General features: G+C 41.4%; 1 protein-coding gene across 1 annotated transcript in view; it reads left to right on the top strand.

The window, feature by feature from the left end:
- Positions 1 to 19,116, top strand: part of LOC104955428 (cadherin-4-like) — a 222,754-nt gene that overhangs the window by 149,312 nt on the left and 54,326 nt on the right. Inside the window, exon 4 of the mRNA XM_010782756.1 lies at positions 13,244 to 13,470. Within this exon, the coding sequence (XP_010781058.1) occupies positions 13,244 to 13,470 (227 nt within the window). The remainder of the gene's footprint in view (positions 1 to 13,243; positions 13,471 to 19,116) is intronic.

The following is a 19,116-nucleotide window of genomic DNA, read 5'->3' as shown; positions in this document are numbered from 1 at the left end:
TCTCCTTACTCTGACCATGTTCCCCAACACCAGCCCCATCACCCGGTGCAGTCCCCCCCCCGAGGGTTAAAGAACCACCCCTTCACTCTCTCCATGCATGTTTGCCTGAAGCGTGCAAGGATTAGCTAAAGCGATTATCACAAGCTTTTGCAGTTTTGTGAAGATGAATCATGGTAATACTACACAGCGAAGCGCCTCATGCATTTCTAAACCCCTCTACTTGGTTTGCGATTTTTCCAAAACTCATGAGGAGCCAGTTGGCTTTGCCTCACTAAGCCAGGTGCAGGTGAGTCAACTGTAGCCAAATTGGCAAGTTGTCCCAACTGTGTGTGTGTGTGTGTGTGTGTGTGTGTGTGTGTGTGTGTGTGTGTGTGTGTGTGTGTGTGTGTGTGTGTGTGTGTGTGTGTGTGTGTGTGTGTGTGTGTGTGTGTGTGTGTGTGGTACAAACTGTCTGCATGCACACCCACACACACAAATACATCGCACACACATTACTTCAAAATTGTGTACAGTACAGAAAGGTTTTGGCGATATAAATTAAATCCTTATATTGGTTATGTCAACTTGTTGTCAGATAATTTACTAAATAAAGTATTTATTGAATATTAACTCTTTTGTGTTTAAGAACTGCATATTTTCTCATTAACAGTACTTAAAAAACGTTATTTAAAACATATAAAATAAAAGTTCAACATGCATTCATTCACTTAAGTACAATTATGCATGCACACAAATGCAGAGTCTGCAGATTTGGACCTAGATTCACTACACTGGCATATTGCCATAAGCACAATTATTGGGTGTTGGGCATGCAAGGGTTGAACAATAAATTCATGAAGAAAATCCTGCACACTTCTGTTGAAAAACACTTCAAATTTAGTTACCCAACAATTGCATTTATTATTATCCACCATTATTCTGTCCTGCTTGTATTCTGGGTTAATGAAGCTTAAAGTCCAGAGATTTGGGACTGGAGGCTTTCCAGTTTGAGTCTAGTTTGTAAATTGCGTTGAACTGAATTTAAAAACAAAAAAACGTCTCTTCTCAAAATTTCCCATGAGATTTTCTAAGAAATGTCAGTTAATGTGTTAGTTATTTTCATTTGAGACAATGGTATCTTTCACCAAGATACCTCAATATATCCTTTCATTACGATATAATTCCACATTATATTATCACCCAGCCCTAACTACAATTGGCAAAGATATGCGTGTACAATGCACAATACATAAATCACCTGACACAGTACGTTGACAGACAGAAGTTCAAAGCGTTGTTTTTTTTCACAAAGGTTTAATACAACAAAGCTTTGTAGCTACGCGTTTGTCTCTGTTTCACTCAGTCAGGTGGAGCTCTCAAACATCCTATTGGGACAACTTGCCTTTGGCAATTTTTGACATTGCTACAATGCTGTACATCACTTGAGCATGTTTGCCTAGAGCGGCTTTCCAACTTCTTAGTTTTATATGTTTTATTTCGTATTATGAATGCATAGTTTGCAAATGTCCTGTCTTAACACTAAATGTTGTTCCAGTTTAGTTAACATCCATCCTTTATTCCATCACCTCCGGGTATTCTTTTTTTCTACAGTAAAGTTATGTTTCCTCAGCTCACAGTTCAAACCTCACATTAGCACCTCTCCTGCAGATGGTGTGGTCTAATTGTGCTGTCTTTTTGCTGTTCTGCAACCCCCCGCCCTCCTTGCCATCTTCCAGGCTGAACAGATGATCACGGCCTCTGGTTTCTCTCTCTGGCCCAAAAGGCTCTAGAGGATGTTCTCATTAACAGGACTTGTCAGAGCAACCTGCTAGCACTGCTAATTTATTTCCCCCGTACACACAAAACATACCATAGGCAAACCACAGGCACACACAAACACTGATGCACATGCTTATTTATGCGTATAAACACAAATACACACTTGCGCCCCCCTCATAAAAGCCGACACATAGACACACATGGCCTCTCCAAAAGCGCTTCAGCGCCTTCTCGTGCTTGAGTGCAAAACAATTAGCAACAATGAAGGTTAGTTCCGATCCGACAGTCTGACAAATGATATATGTGAATTTGTTCGTAAAGCATATGTGTTTGTTTGTGAGTAGTGGATGATTTGTTTTTGGGAGGTAGGGGCGAGGGTGGGCTGTTATCCTGCTGTCTGTGTTTGTACCTCTGGGAGCCCTTCTTTGCCAGCCTCCTCCTGCCCCCAGCTTCTGTGATCCGTGCGTGTGTGTGTGTGTGTGTGTGTGTGTGTGTGTGTGTGTGTGTGTGTGTGTGTGTGTGTGTGTGTGTGTGTGTCTGTTTTTGACAGGGGCTTTAAGGGTCTTTGCCAGTGTTACCTGACAGGCTCGTCATATCAGTTGGCACCTTTTCAACGGTTGCAGCAAAGCACACCTGTATTTCACACTTTCACCCACGAGAGAGATATTTGGACCATTCAACGTGTGTGTGCTCAAAAACACACACACACACACACACATCAACACATCAGTGTGGACACACAGAGCACACTGAAACCACTCGGCTCTGTCGTACTTCGGGCTATGCCCTGTTATAGTCTGTAAGCCCTAAGACACATTTAGCTGACAGTTTTAAGACCCATCTGTCACTTCTCTGTTATGGCCGCTCGTTCAGCCCACAAGAAGGTTCTGATCTGCCACATAATAGAAAACATCATGTACACAGCACATAATGACACACATGCCCTCAGGAAGATGTTGTTAGTAATCATCAGTGACTAATGTCTCTCTCTTAGCTTGCTCGACGACATTATACTCAAGCTAGCAGGTTTAGACAAACACGTACGCCTGTCTTAAAATCATGTCTTAACAAAATTAGAGGCATGAATCTATTCGTATCAGGATCTGAACTCATTCCACAGATTTTACATATCAAAGTTTGTTTACAGCAGGGTTGGGGATTTGGACAGATATATCATAAATTAGCCTTTTTTTTTGGTGATATTTGGCAATTACATTTTCTAATCTAATGGTCTGTCTCTGAAGAGCAAGGGGGAAATATTGATCAGTCCGAAAATGTTACTTTCATCGCCCAACCCATCTTCACTGGTCTTGCAGAGTTCAAATATAGGTGTTGAAATTGTTTATACTGCTACTGTGTCTCCAGTTAGTTGCATGAAATCTGATAAACTGCCTCAAGTGATGTGAATCTGGGTTATGGTTAAAAAAAGAAAAATTGCATAACATACCTGAAGCTGTCTTAGTCAAGGTGCATTATGGGTCATGTAGACGCCAGGTACTGTACGGAACATTATTTGTTGTTAGCCATGGCGACAAGAAATACCTTTGAATAAGTTTGTATTTAAATACTTTAGAAGTTTTAGTGTTAGTCGTTTATTTTTATTAATTTTTTTAAGTTTGGGAAATCAATACACAAATAATTAAAGTAGCAAGTCAAAGTAAAACATATTCAAGTCTAGGAATCAATAACTTCAAAGTGTTGCAGCTCTATCTATTTTGAAAAGTACTGCTCTGTTTGGTGTTCTTGCTCTGTCCTGGAGTCATGTCACTGATTTGTCCGTTTGTTGAACTTTGAGCTCACTTCCTATCTCAGTGAAACTTCAGACCCACTAATTGCACGGTTCAGCCTTCATAGTCCCCCATCAGCCGGGGGATTTCAGGGATCACAGCCTGATGGCTATCTTTGAAGGGGAAAAAAAGATATAACCTCCAACTACTGAAAAAACATGTTCCTTATCCTCCATACGGAATGTGTAATTACATGCATGTTTTTCCACAGTTTCAAGTCTAGAGGGAGTTCTGTGGTTTATGCTTTGACCCCTCACAATTGGAAAAACAGAACCCTTTCTTAAAGTTTTGATGGAGAGATGCTGATTAGATTTGAGAAATACAGCCTGTATTTCCTCCAGCGGTTGGGGAAAGCAATTTTGTGCGGTTTGCTTCCTTGGGGAAGCTTGAGCAAACAATATGAAAATTATTTATTTTTCTTTACAAGAAACATATTTGATGCTTGCAGGCAAACACTGAAATAAAGGCAAAGTTGAAGTGTTCTATGGCCTTTACTAGGATAGGGTTTTTTATTCTAGTGCATCTGCAATTTTCCTCATGTTTTTTAGTGTGACAAAAATGATGCAGTTGTTAGGATGGAGACTGGGTGGTGACTGTGAGACTTTCTAGAAGAAGTTGAAAGATTTAAGATTGCTGTCCCAGAGAAGAAGCTCCTGAATAAGGCGGGGTGAGCTGAGCACACAAAAGGGGTGGAATCAGGTAAGCACATTAGAATTCATGAAAGCAAAGCCAAATCTTTCAGAGCTTGACTTGATGCAAATTACTGACGACAGCAGTCCCTCTCAGAGTAAACTGTACTCTCTCAAAGACACATGGGCACTCACCCCTCCTCAGTCTTACTCCAGCCTGTATCAACACCACTTCCAACATTATCTCTTGGCTTCATGAGCCATGAGCAGTCCTGCAGACTACACTCAGATTCTAATCTAAGTCCACTGAACAAGTCCTTTTGACTGGACTTTCACCAACATGTTGTTGCAAAGGCTTTAGGCCTTGCAGAAAAGTTATACACACAGTACAGAAAGATACAGTGTTTCACTTCACTTGGTTCAATGCATCTTTCAAATTCTTCATTGAATGTGTAGGCTATCAATAACTCTCACTAAAGAGGGTTTTAGAGTTCTAGGATTTTCCCATACAACCACTGAATGGCAGAGTTAAAGACAAAATAAATGCCATGAGGGAAGGAGAAAAACATTGGGATATGAGCTGTGGTTTCCTGTGTAAATAGTCATTTGTCTGTGTTTATATGTGTACTTGAATGTGGGCGTGCTCTAGAGAAACTGAACTTGCTGTACAGCACAGACCAATGCTGTGAAGAAAGTTTGGGAAGTTTGTGCTTACTTTCTTACTGCTGTTTTTCTTTCTTTCCTACAAAGGGGCTTTTCTCTTCCTGGGAGAGGCTTTATTCTGCCTGATCCCTCTCTCTCTCTTCCTCTGCCTTCTCTTCTAATCACCACTAAAGCCAGCCCTAATTGTCAAAAGACATGATTTTCTTTTTTTTCTTGCTGTCTCGCTCTCTTACATTCTCCCATTTGTCATATCTCACCACAAACACAGTGCAGTCTAGAAGAAGCGGGGTATTAAGTTTTAGTGAAAACATAAGTGGATTCTGTTACCGTAAAGCTGGAGATGGAACTATTACTTCTACTACTACTCATAAAATGTACAGGAAGTCCTAAACCTATTGAGATACGTTTACATTTAAAATTCTTTCTAGTTTTGTGGGAGGTTGATGTTTTTTCATGTTGGTCTAGTTTCAAGGGATACAATTTGGTCATTGTTACAGGATTTTGTAGGTATTGTGTGTTCTTATGTGGTTTTTCCTTTTCGTTTTTTTCTGAGCCATACAGGCAATAACACACTGATTATTTGGAGTCCTGACATTAGCTCAGGCAGCAGTTCAGTTCCTCTTACTGGGAGAGATGGCTGAGAATTCATGAAGGCCAATCAAGCACTCCTGCGCTTGTTTAGAGGAATACTAATCAGTGATTAGAGAGATGCTGATTAGTCGAAAACAATGTCAACAATTTGTGGTCGGCCTTTGTGAATATGTGCGTGAATGTGCATGTGTCCTTGTGTGTTATTGATTTGTGAGATAAAACATTCATGTGCAGATACACTCTGGCGTACTGTACATGCATACTGCAGTACATGCAAAGAGTGGAAGGCCTACAATTACTACAGATCTTTTGAACTATTATGAATTACCATACATTCCCCCAACAATTAGCCAGCAGAATTCCGTACATGAATTTGTTCAAGCTCTTTAACTCACGCACAACACTTACGGGAAACAACACATTGGTAACATTACATCATTACATCATACAACAACAATTAAATACAAAACTATTGATTTAGTACTTATGGTCACATTGAACATGTTCTAGCAGTGATTTTACCTGCAGTGTAAAGCTAGAAAAGTGGAACATTTTCCCATATCACTGGGAGGTGTATTTTAAAAGTGTGCTGCTCTGATAGTAACTATTATGTAAAAAGACAATCATGAAAGTAGGCAATGAGAATTTAAAAACATAAAATAGTGATGATGTCAAGAGTTTTTTTAGTCTAATGTCCTGCGTGAGGAAGCTGTCTCTGAGACTGGTGGTGCGGCACAACAGTTACTGACTTGGGATCTCCGGCAACCCGGTTGGTCTTCTTCTTGCACTGCTGGGCGTGGAGGTCCTCCATGAATAAAAACCCCATCTTGGTGATTTTTAGAGCCTTAGGGTTGAAGGTGCAGACACTGCCAGTCAGGGTATTCTCAATAGTGCACCTGTAGAAACTGTGGAGAAGTCCATGTTCATGTCAATTCAGTGAACTTCAGAGAATCAGCCCATCTCTTCCTACTGTGATGAAGAGAAAGAAAAACCCAACCTACAACTGCCTGAGAAATGTCAAAAAGCTGCTGACTTGTATCCATTCAAGCCTTCTCTATACGAGTTGATTTTTTCAGTTTCACAGAGCAGATAGTTTGAACAACAGACACACTTATCTGAAAGCTGAACTCAAAGTAGGCGAACAGACAACAATAATTAAGTCTGTTTCCGGCCAACGGTGTGAGCGCCAAGTCTCCAGCAGCTCTGAGATCAGCCAGCCTGTTAGCACTAGTCGACCCCCTTCCAAGACTATTCATACACAGTTACAGCTGCAGCCTCTTGATTAGCCATCCAACAGCGCCTCAGCCTTCAGAACAGCCAATCTAAATGCTCAGGTATGCTAATTAATTCATTTTGAATTCAATTTGGGGATCTTCAGAATAAAGTTATGTTTTGCGGTACAGCTGGCTGGTAAATGTCAGTATTGCATATTAAAAATGCCTGACACATTTTCAAGGAATTTGAAATAAAAAATCATTTTGCTTTGCACTACAACTTATAAATATTGTACTGAATCCATACTAAAAAAACGAGTCAGCTAAGCTATTATTAAACCACACTGTGCTGTCCCAACACACCATCTTTTTAATTGGTGTTTAACCGCTGCTGACAGAGAGGTTTAGAATAAACGCAGATGTTTTGAGGAGGCGGATGACCTCCACACTTGCAGGAGTGCATACATATTTACAAAGCAGGCACAAGCATACTGCTATTAGTAGCTTTGTGTTTGCCTCAAGCCCTTCCTTGTTTCTAAGCCTTCTCTCATTCATTTGGTTACATTTTAATGTGGAAGAAAAGTAATAACAGGATTTTCTATAAAAACAAAAGAGAGGTGTTTTTGGGGTTGAAAGTTGCCAAGCTGCATGTACAGCCTGATATCTCATGCTGACATTTTGGATTTCAACACAGAGAAAATGCAGTAAAGAGTACTCGTGTTCAATGAAACAAAACACAGAGTAAAGCTGCTTGAGACACCACAGGCCATCCATACCGTGGACACACACTCTACATTCACGTCATGGTACACCGTCCACTGCTGTAGAACAGGATTGCTGTATAAGCAAGACGTGAGAAACAGAAACTGGGAAACAACAACGTTTTTCTGACTAAACAAACAAAACACTAGAAAATATTCAAGCATGTAGAATGTATATTTGAAAGCAAACTTTTTACCTTGCAGCTTCTCTATTTCCTCCCAACCAAACAAACACTTGCAATCTCTGAAGTGGAGCAATGCAACAGCGAACAATTCTAAATGCTTGGTTAGCATTGGCCACCACATTGTTATATACTATAGCTTGAAAGAGTTAAACACTTACCTCATTAGGAAAAACAACAATTATAATTAGTCATGACTTTCTAGTCAGGCAGTGTATTTATTTTTAAATGTCCCATGTGCATATGGACATAAAATACATTCAAATCTTAAAAAACTCAGATAACTAATGCAAACAGATTTCAAAAAGGTGTGCTGATGGTAAAGCTTTCCGTTGATACATGTTTGCATATTTGGTTTGATGAACTGCCTCTGAACCCTTCTTTTAGGATGGTGATAAAAAGATTGAAACAGCTATGTGTAGTGCATGTTTTCCTCGGGAGGGATTTGTAACGTGAGCGGGTCACTGCCATCATGCTTTTTTGTTCTTTTTTGGAAAGCATGGCGGGATGAGCCAGTCCCAGAGTCGGGCTTCAAAGAACCAGCTCCCTTCGGGGAATCTAACATTGCTTTAAACACCCTTCCATCACAACAAGTGTGTCTCCATCAGAGTAGTAGTTCGGTCGTAAACAGTGGACCTGGCTCCGTTTAGTAACTCACCGAGGGCCCAGTCCACTGTAGGGCCCTGATTAGACTGCACACTCCCCATGGTGCCTCTGATCAGCAGCCATACTCGTCTCTCACCATCCATCGCTTCATCCCGCCCTCTGTTTCCATCTCTCTGAGGTCCATCGCTCTCCCTTTGTCGCTCTTTTGCTCTCTCTTTCCCTCCTCTTTCATTCTATCCATCTATCCATCTGTCCCTATCTCTCGGGAGGCCAGCCCAATTAACCTGTTTAAACAGCCATCTGAGCATCCCATCCATTCCAATGTGGCTGAGTGAGAGAGCGCCAGTTCTCCGCGCCAGGTTCCCAGTGCCAGGCCCCCGTCCGCTGCCCTCCTCCACCTCAACTCCCATTCCTCTCCTCTCCTCCTCTTCATCTCCATCATCCTCATTCTACTTGCTCCCTTCTTGTCCTCAATGGGCCTGATTGTAGCAGAGATCGGGGGCCGTGAAGAGTATCTTTTCTTTACTGTTTCTGCAGAGCAGGGTGACATCTGATGCATTCAACGCGCCACACTTTGAACAATTTAAACGGCTGCAGCTATAAACTCTGCTGCCTCTGGAGATCTCCACTTTAGCAACTGCAATCTGCCAATTTTTCGCCTCTTCCCTTTCTCCTCTTTAATGGTCTTTCATTCATTTCGCTGTCTCTCTGATTGCCACCTCTACACACTCTCCATCCTTTCATCAATCTCTCTCCCTCCATGCCCTTCCATTCTCCTCCCCTCTTCTCTCACCTTCTCCCTGTCACTCCTAAGCTTTCTCTCTCTCCCCCCTCAACGTATCCCTTTCTCACCTCCCTTTCAACACTTGTCACCTACTTCATGTCAGGCTGTCCAGAGAACACCTCAAGAAGGTCACAACTCTTTTCACATCCTCCTTGTCCTTGTCTTTGTTTTAGTGAGAAGGGAACTTTAATTAGAAAAGAGAGGAATATGCAAAGGCTTTGTTTGGGCTGTGATATTATAGTGCCATTTCACCGCATTATTAGCAATAGTGTTAAAGAAAGCATGGAATTGATCCCTCCCTATGAGAGACCCCACATATATCTTGGTAGTGTTTGTATCGTTTCTGATGTGTCACTACATTGACTAGACGGCAGAATAGTGCTGGCCTGGCTGTTTGGCACACGGGGTGTCTGTGTAATTTGCCAGATCAATGCACAACCCGAGCCACTGCTTTAGACGACGTGTTAATGTGCAGCTCTGTGCCGTTGGGCTTCATTGCTCTGTTGTTGGCCGATTTTATAATCTCTCTTATAGCAGTATCGACCCAACTGAGTGTAAGAGGAGCTATTGGAGTTTTATGTGTGTGAGTGTGTGTGTGTATGTCGATGGAGGAGTAAAATTGGCACTGTCTTTTTCTTTAATTGGTGCAAGAACAAGACCCTCTGGGTACCCTTTGCGCAGCTTGTCACTCCATTTGTATGTGGGTATTGGTGCAGTTAGTTCAGCTTGTCATTGTTGAGACATCCAGCCAATCATGGTGAATACATGCCTACACACACACACACACACATACATACACACAGGGACTGATTATATGCGTACTGTATACGCCTACAGTATATACCCAACTACCTCATTGTTTAGTGGCTCATCAATTTAGTCGTTCACCGATTTTCCCTTAAAGATTTAATTTTTCCATTATTTACCAACAAAGAAATAGTAAGCATCATATTAAATCACCACAACAGTGACCTCAGCTTGAGACGACCCTTCAGTATTTCGGGCCGTCACCACTAGTGCCTCTGAGGAAAAAAAGATGGAAACAATTCAAATATAAAATGGGAAACAGACTATATGCATTATCTGACACACCTTCTGAGGTCGTTAAAGGACTATCACATGGACACACAACTATTCACACCCATGTTTTAATGCAGAACCTTACTGCCATGATGTCCCAGCACCGCAGCAACTGTTATATTTCTTTAATGTGTTTGAACATACCCCCTGGATAACCCTTCCCCTCAGTTTGAAGCCTCAGCATTCAGGCCTCTAGCAGCCATGACGGCAGCAACACACTGGTGGGTGCGTGCCTAGCTCAGACAGAGACGAGAAAATAATTTGAAGACGGTGAGAGGAAGGACAACAGACCACCTGCTGCTTTTGTTTTTTCACACTCTTAGACAGTTTCACATATTCGGGAACTTAGAAATAAAATAAAGCATGCTTTGAATTAGATGTTTGACTTAATTTTATGATCAGGCAGCCTTCCAAAAAGCTATTTGCACGGATACATGTTTGCCAACTGGCGTGTTTGTTATTTGTCATCCCCACCTTCCAAATTCAATTTTGAGAATCTGCAAAAAATAAATGGTAAAAGATATGAGATAAGCTTAGACAAAATAAAAGAGAATGAGACAAACAGAGAGAAGCGAAAAAGGCTTTTGAGAGTGTTTGTTTGGGGAAGAACTGTTCAGCTACATGAAGAGAGGAAGCCAGACTTCTCTGCCTTTTGGCTTGATGTAATCAATCTCCTACATCCTGTCTCTTCCTGTCTAGACCGGGACAGTTGTGCAGCACCTGCTATATGCGCTGTTGTTGCTGAGCTGTCCCTTCTGACTCAGCTCTGAGTGGCTTTCTGGACATCAAGCCTCAGAGAGAAGGGTACTGACAAGATCACAGGCATATTTAGATCCAGAGAGAACAAAAAGCCTGATTTACTCACAGTTTACTTTCTGTAATAGAAGCCTTGTTTCAGCTGTTGTGGAGACGTGGGAAGAGAGGAAGAGTAGATACGGCAGTGAGATGCGGCCTTCAGATCAGGGTTTTCTACGATTTGTAGTCTAGACGTTATAATCCCCGAGAGGGAAAGGCTTCGGGTGCTGCGAGGGAGGAAGGAGATGAGTATATGGCCGATATGTGCGACACTTTGTCTGTGACTCATCTTCTCATGAACTCCGTGAGAGTCTCATAAGAGATCCCACACACGAGCGCCATGGCAAAGCAGAAAGCTCCATACTGAACTATACAGTATTATCTTAATGTGATATAAAAAGTATTTAATGCCCTTACTGGAGAGAACAAAACTCCATAGAGATTTTCTTTCATGTGTTGAACTGCCTCTGATTACTTCTCTGGCAGTGTACCCTGCTGGAGAAGCAAATCTCCTCCCCGTACGGGATGTTCTGTTTTGAAGGATGGCTCTTTTCCTGTACATTTGCCACAGTTTCCAATCAAAAGTGTCTGTATGGTGCGAGGATGCTGTGATGATTGAGGCTTGACTTCCATTTGTACTCCCTGCTCATACAAATTGCTATTTTGGATGATTCAATTTTGAGTTTGAGTAAAACTATTATTTCTCTATATGACACCAGAGCCCTGTTAGCATTGGTCCACAGTGTAATATCTATTTGTCGGGCATTAATTAATTAACCACTTTTGTTGTTCACACAATCATGTTTACATGGGATGGATGAATATGCACCGTTTTTATTATTCTTTCATGTGAGTGATAAGCCTATTCAAGTAAATGTGTGATTTGTGTTAATCACACATGTTAAATGAATACTGATCAGATATGTACAAACAGGCCATGCCCTCTAGGTGCAAGAAAACATTCCCTGCAGATTGGTTAATAGCAGTGACTGGTTTAGTGTGACTGTATTAAATGGGCTGTGCTAACGATGAAGGTGACGATTCAGTTTGAACATTGTGTATGTTCTCATACAAGCACAATGAGCCAATGTGGAGGATACCAATGGATCTGGGTCATTAGGTGTGAGGATGTGTGAGAAAACTGTGACATTCTGAATTAAGATACAGAGGCACATTGTTCAGATCAATCAATTTGAACTACAGTGCTGCCAAACAACACAAACCTTTACATAAATGTGAGGAGACAGTTTATACTGTATCTCAAGTAGCTTTACATGTACACTGATGTGCAAACCCAGGGTTGTGTGAAAGAAAGCTTTAGAAAATGGGTGGCAGCTAAGTGTAATTTGTCATTTGAAGGAAATTGGTGCAATTAGCTGGCCGTTTTCCTTAAGCCATTTCACTAACATGTGTTTTACAGCACGATGAAGATGTGATGTGCGAAGTGTTTGGTTTTCACATGTCTCAGTTCATCTCAGTGTGAATGAAAAGCGTAGAAAAGGAGAGGATGGGACAGTCTGTGCAGCGATCACTGTGAATTAATATGACCTTGAACTGACAGAGATAACTAGAGAAAAGAAACAGAGCGATTTAGCCTTCAGATTTAAAGCTAAAAGCATCATTTTGTGTCACTCGTGAGAAAACATAGTATCGTGAAAAGCCACAACACTAGTAGAATATTCCTTTTTTGACAGAACAGGTTTTTTCATTTTACTCATGAAAATGGGAGTACTACATTTGCAGATGAAGCTGATCACTTCACTGGTATTCACTGTTGGTTACTTCCTATGTATATTATCTATTTTTTTATAAAGTAACAATGTTATTTAATGTTTGACCAGGTCGTCTTATTCTTTATTAGGATCCCCATTAGCACTAGCATGAGCATTGGCTATGAACAAAACAAAAAAAAGCTCATCATTTCATGCAATTAACAATTCAATATGAAGTGAAAACAAAAATGATCTTCTATTTGAACCATCACTAAGCCAAATAATAATTGTACATCCTCTCTGTCATTGTAACTGTTAATTACCAAACACTTTGTCCACCTTCAAACAGATTCAAGCTTTATCAAGATCAATGTTTCACCCCCTCCACAGTAACACACACCTCATCTTTTCTCACAAGCAGCTGTAGAGAACAATCCTCAAGAGTCTTATCCTTGTGATGTTTTGACCTATAACTAATGAAGACTAATGGTGAGATGCTCCAGAGTCAAACAGGGCACATGATACAATCTCTGTAATCTACTTCCTATACTGATGTGTGAACTGTATGTGAATGTTTGCATCCCTGTGAGAAAAAAACAGCAATTTAATTGTTAAATGATGACACGATATATGTTTTTATTATATACGTTTATTAAATCTTTACATGTCTCTTGTCCACAGTGAAGTTCGATGACTGCATGGGGAATGAGGCTGTGGTTTTCCGGAGCGGTGATCCGATCTTCAGCGTGCGGACAGATGGGTCCATCTATGCCCAGGGAGTGGCAGCCAGCCTGGACGAACCAGTCCAGTTTAAACTAACAGCCGGGGGTCCCACCACACGAGTCTGGGAGACGGTGATCCAGCTGGCCCTCATTGACCCACTGTTACCTCAACAAAATGAGAATGAGGTGAGTTTCACTCTCACTGAGCACAAGCACAGACACGCAAATATCATGCTTAAAATTTCAATTATAATCCCAGAGTTTCTTCTTCCTATCGAATTTCCTCCAGTGGTCCTGGTGATAGCGACAGCCAAGAATCAGGTCAAAACTCCTTGGGGTTTTAGAGAAGGAGGGAGGGAGTGACTGGAGCAATAAGAAGTAGCAGTAGCACACAGCTGAAAGTGATAGAATCGCACTGCCACGGGGGGAGATCATGACTCCCCTCAGCTAAAAGCTGTTTTTGGAAAACATCCTGTGCCTTGGATACCCCAGGGGTTCTCGACTCTTCCTCCTATATTTAAAAGCTGTCAGGGGTCAGGTGAAGCCTGAGCAGCGTGAGCTCAACCGTCCCCATGACTACAGAACCACAAGGCCACATCTGAGTGTCAAAATCAAAAGATCACATCAGGTAAAAACAACAAATATTATTAGTAGCCTGTTTTCACTATAGTGTAATTACAGACATGTCCTGCAGGAGATGGCCTGTCAGTTCCTGAACATATCAAACCTAGATAGGAAATGTATCACTTAGGAAACATAATGACTGAAAAATATCCACGAATTCTCGTTTGGGTTTTTGGTTGGAACCAGCTGTCACTTACTGGCCGTAGACACATGCTCAAGTTTAGTTGAAGCATAAAACTGTGTAAAACAATTGACAGCATTCAAGAAAAAGAAAAAGCTTAAAGCAGCTATAATTATGTTTAGTCTCACTGGTTTCAGCAGCTGTTTACAGCGAAAAGGCTCTGAAAAACACATTGAATATACAAAACACGGTATAAAGGAGAATGAATATTGCTCTTATATTCACCAGGGGGCCATAAACACATTTCTAATGCAGGCTTTTGTCGCTCTGAGGGTGCTGGATGTGTAAATTAGCAAATATTTGGCACAAAGTTCACTGTACGATATTTAAAGAAGACTATATGTAATAATTGTGTTTTAGCTGCCCTCAAGTTGCCAAAAAAACGAATTGCTTGGAGAAACCAGTTCATCCAATTTTACTATTTAGTTTATCAACCAAGAAAATATATGCTCTCATGAGGGACATGTTCACAAATTCATTACAGAAAGTTAGGATGTACATTTTAGGACTTAATAAGTAAGAATACTTTTTTTTAACCTATTTATTTCAGTTCAGGGTGATCAGTTCCTGCAGTCTCACTTTAATTATGTGCAAGTACAGATAGACAAACGCCCTCAATCAAAAAAATCATATTTTAACTAAATAAATCATATTTTGAAAACATTATAGATGGATTTCAGAATACATTTTGAGCTTTACTTCCATCACTTTGAGTCTTGAGAGGATCATTATCCATGAATAAACCACATTTTTGATGTGTGTAAGCAAAAGACGAAAATCAATGCAAAGCATCTCTGACATCAGCAAGGTTAGTTTGATTCATTGAAGATGTCAACTTTTCCAATAGTTGAATATTTTGTGTTTAGATTTTGAGACAGCTATTAAAACTGTTTAAAATCAGCTTTATTTTCCTTATAGTGCGCATGGTCACACACAAAGAATCACTTTCTAACAACAGCGAATATTGAGGCAGAGTGGGACATCGGGCAACAAGGGATCAGTGTGCGTGGGTGTGAATATGAGTGTGTTGTTCTGGCTCTGATGAAGTTGGCCTTGATCCTCACCCTATTGTAGCTGGGGAGGCTTCAGATGACTCACTGGTTAGTATGGTGTGAGCTTCAGTATTAAACCACAACGTGTGAAAGGTCAAATGACAGGCTATTCAAATAATTACAGAGCTCGACAGGGCCAAAGGTCAGAAATACGCTACGGATTGTAACAAACATGAATGTGGCGCGAGCAGAAAGCAGGGCACAGAAACAAAATGTGATGTTTCATTATGGAAATGGCTCTTTTTTGGAGTGCGCTGTTGAATAATAACTTCCAGATGTCTGGGTAGCCAGGGGCTGGCTGATATCAAAGCGTGCAGGGTTTTGGGGGAGGCAGTGGCGTGGGGGGGGGGGAGAGCCGGGACCACCGCCAGCTGGCTAAGGCTGATGGCACCAGAGCTGGGGGGCTGCATCCATTTCACACTCACTGACTCCTGTTCACATAGCGTTAGTGTGCGTAAGCGTATGTCTGGATGTGGGGGAACGTTATTTGTTTATGCTTTCTTTTTCTTTTTTTATAAGAGATTATGTCGGATCAAGTGTGAATGATTCTAATTATGCGTAACATTTTAATTGTTTTGTAGGGTCTGTGTGAGGTTGTGTCTTTGTTGAACGTATAAAGTGTCTTATGATTGGAGCCTATAGCTTTTATCTGAGCTAAGTGCAGGGTTGCACGAGTGTACGCCACCCTGCGATCAAGGGAATAACACATCCCTTTGAATCTGTAGAATCTGTCAAGCTACCATTAAACCTTCTGATATATAACTCCAGTTTGCTCTTTATCCTCCATTTTTCGTAGCAGTCTGAACAAGTGCAAAGACATCTTCGCTTAACCTGTTTTCAAATCAATTCGTCACCTTCCTGTACGTTCGTTCTTTACGTGTGAGTGAGAATAAGAACGAGTAAATCAGAGTTGGAGAGTTTAATCAGAATTACACCTTGGCTAGAAAAAAGCCTGGTTAAGCCTTTTGTGATGTGCACAGCCCTTTTTCCAATTCTCTTTCTCAGTTTTCTCTCCTCAGGGAACTCACTAGTACCTGTTAGCATGTGTAGATAAAAGGATTTGGAGCATGACTTATTTAGGTGAGGGGAGGGGAGGGGGGCCACATCTGCTTCTGACAACCCTTCTCCTCATCCTCCTCATTCCATCCCAAACACGTCTCGCCCCACCTCTGCCACTCCACTGGTGGGATGTGGGGCAACCAGCCCCTCCAGTCAGCCCCACTAAGCCTTCCTCTCCCTGAAGAGAAACAATACATTTGTCCAGAGCCGGCTCACATCTGTCTCCTCCCGCTCTGCTGACAGACCCTGTTTGTGCACACAGGCATGGTGCGCTTGGCAGAGGCCGGTCTCCTGAATATGGACTGAAGGCAAAGGATCATGAGCATGTTTCAGTGAACTTGTCTCACAGTACAGCGAACATGGAATATGGTAACATGTGTGTTTGGAGGGCTAGCAGGTCTCTTATACAGATTGTGAACACAGCAGAAGAAGAGGAGGAGGAGGAGGGTATACTGTTTGTGCTTTTTGGGCCGTGAGCATGACGACAAGCTGCTCAGGGTCACATTTGGTCTGTTTCAGGGTTTTAGCTCCCTCACTGGCCGAAAGAGGACCTGCTGCTCACCCTCAACATCATAAAATAGACAGAAACTATTTCAACATTCTGTATTTTAGTAGCATGGACACAGTCAACACCCTTTTATGTAATCTTACAGAATGTTTTTGTTGAACTATTATGCATTTTTAAATATCATATTCCTAAGCACTAACCCCTAACCTAATCATTGAGATTGAAAGTGAATGTTAAACCTTAGAAATACTGTAATAGTGTACAAAACAATACCCCCCCAAAATACCTATTCTTGAGTTGTATTTGTCAACATTCATGTACTTTCTTTACCAGCTTATACAGCTGCTATAATCCATATTGAATAATGGATGAACTGAGTTGTATTTTTTGGAATGAAACACCCACAGATAATTATCACTCTTCAGTTCCTCTCAACGTCAGAGCATTTCAAAGTTGTATAACTGTGTTTTGCTCACAACCTGCATCTTCACTGTTTTGGATCAGACTCACAGTTTATGTAACATAAACCCTCTCTGCACTACTTACACAGCAACAAAAAAAGGAATAAAGATGATGTTAGGAACTGGTTTGACGGATCAAAATGCAGCCATTTAAGAGTCCAAATTGTCTGGGTGTTAGAATCAAGATGTTCCTCCACTAATGACCAGGTGGAGCATTCAATCCTGTCGTTCATTCATCTTAATACCGCATGCGTTTCCCTGTGTAAACACCTCCCTTTCTGCACAGTTACTGAAAGTGCCCTGAATTGCACGGTGCATGGTGTCTGAAATGTAGCGCCTGCTTGATGAAACTGAACATGACACCTTGGCCCGAGCCCCTCCACACCCCACACCCCCACATAAACGCATACACACCATATGCCTGGTAGCTTGACACATTTTCCTTTAAAGCAGCCTTAAAAGCTTTTCTCCTGGGCGTCCATCTAATGAAGTCAGCCTTGAAAGCGTTGTTTCCGCTGGCAGATACGAGCCAACCCTCGGAGGGACGTTGACCAGGCAAGAACAAACAGAACGAGATAAAGAAAAAACGCTTTTTATAGACTGCATTGTACACGACCCCTACACTTTCAACGTGTGCCAGAAGCCATTGCCATCTTCCAGCACTGTAGCTGTGTTGTTTTTCATTTTTATTCTCAAATGTCAACTGCTGGGGAAGAACTGTTAGGCTACATATTGCACAGAAGTAATACGAAATGAAAGAAATGGAGGTGGTATTAAAAACACTACCCTCTTATTATGTAAATGTATGGTGATTGTATTTCCTTCTCCTATGCTCCTGAATCCCCAGATTTTTCTTATATTCTGACACGAAAACCATCCCACCCCTTCACATGAGCACGTACTGTATGTCCTGCCTGCACGGTTTTATTTACTGTAATGAAGGATTTCTCTATCCTCTCTCTAGAGGAGTGGTTTCAAATTGTTTAGTTTTTGTTCCCCCCACACCCTCTCATATTGCATTGCCACATATCGTCTGTATGTAGCACAGTACTGTCACAGTTACCCAACAGCTTCTAAAGTCCTCAGTTTGCTATAAACACACTTACAATAATGTCGTTTACTTGCAGGTATATGTGACTATTAATCAGTTCCTGCCTGGCTGTTAATGTAAGAACCATAACCAGACTCATACTTAAAAACACTGGCTATCACTCCCTTTGCCAACAAGAAAAGACACCTAAAGGCTCAGCAGATGTCTTATCACAAAGTATGTGATTACGGGTATAACTGGTAAAGATGAAGATCAGACATGTAAACAGCAGACGCCTTGGCTCGACAGCATCTAGTTCATTCATCTCCCTACCCGTTAATTAAATCCATTAATATGTTCACCTTTCATACATGCGTTTCTACCTGCGGGCACTCAAGTGGAATGTAGTGCAAAACGCTATATAATTGGAGGATGATACATCCACTATTCATGATTCACATATTAATACATAGACAAAACTGCTACTATATAGCTGCCTTTCTAATTTCATATATGTTAGTTTGATGCCTTTTCAACCATTTCTCCATGTTATCCTTATATTTCACATCCATGTTTTCTATATATTTGATTATAATTAGACCTGAGTACAAATAACAATCATTAGAAGGAGAGTAAACTTCTATGATCGGACCACCCTGTAAAAAGTAAGGTTGAATTGATGAAAGAAATGTATTGGGGGGCCTTTTAGTAGGTGTCTTTGGCGGGTGAAGCTGTGCTGCTGTGTTGCCTTCTGCTGCACCATCAGCCTAACGCAGCTCAGAGCTGGAGGAATCACTTTTATTGAGACAAGCTGTCAAGACCCACTGACTGGAAGGAGAGACAGAAACAACACTAACACTGCGAGAGAAGGGCAGGTGGGGGGGGGGGCGCGGGAGCAAGGGATAGCTCAGGGGAGC

This window comes from Notothenia coriiceps, unplaced genomic scaffold, assembly GCF_000735185.1.
Source record: "Notothenia coriiceps isolate Sejong01 unplaced genomic scaffold, NC01 NC01_scaffold00024667, whole genome shotgun sequence".
Classification (NCBI taxonomy): Eukaryota; Metazoa; Chordata; class Actinopteri; order Perciformes; family Nototheniidae; genus Notothenia; species Notothenia coriiceps.
Note: the sequence above shows the minus strand (reverse complement) of the source record. Positions and strands in the feature narration are given on the sequence as shown.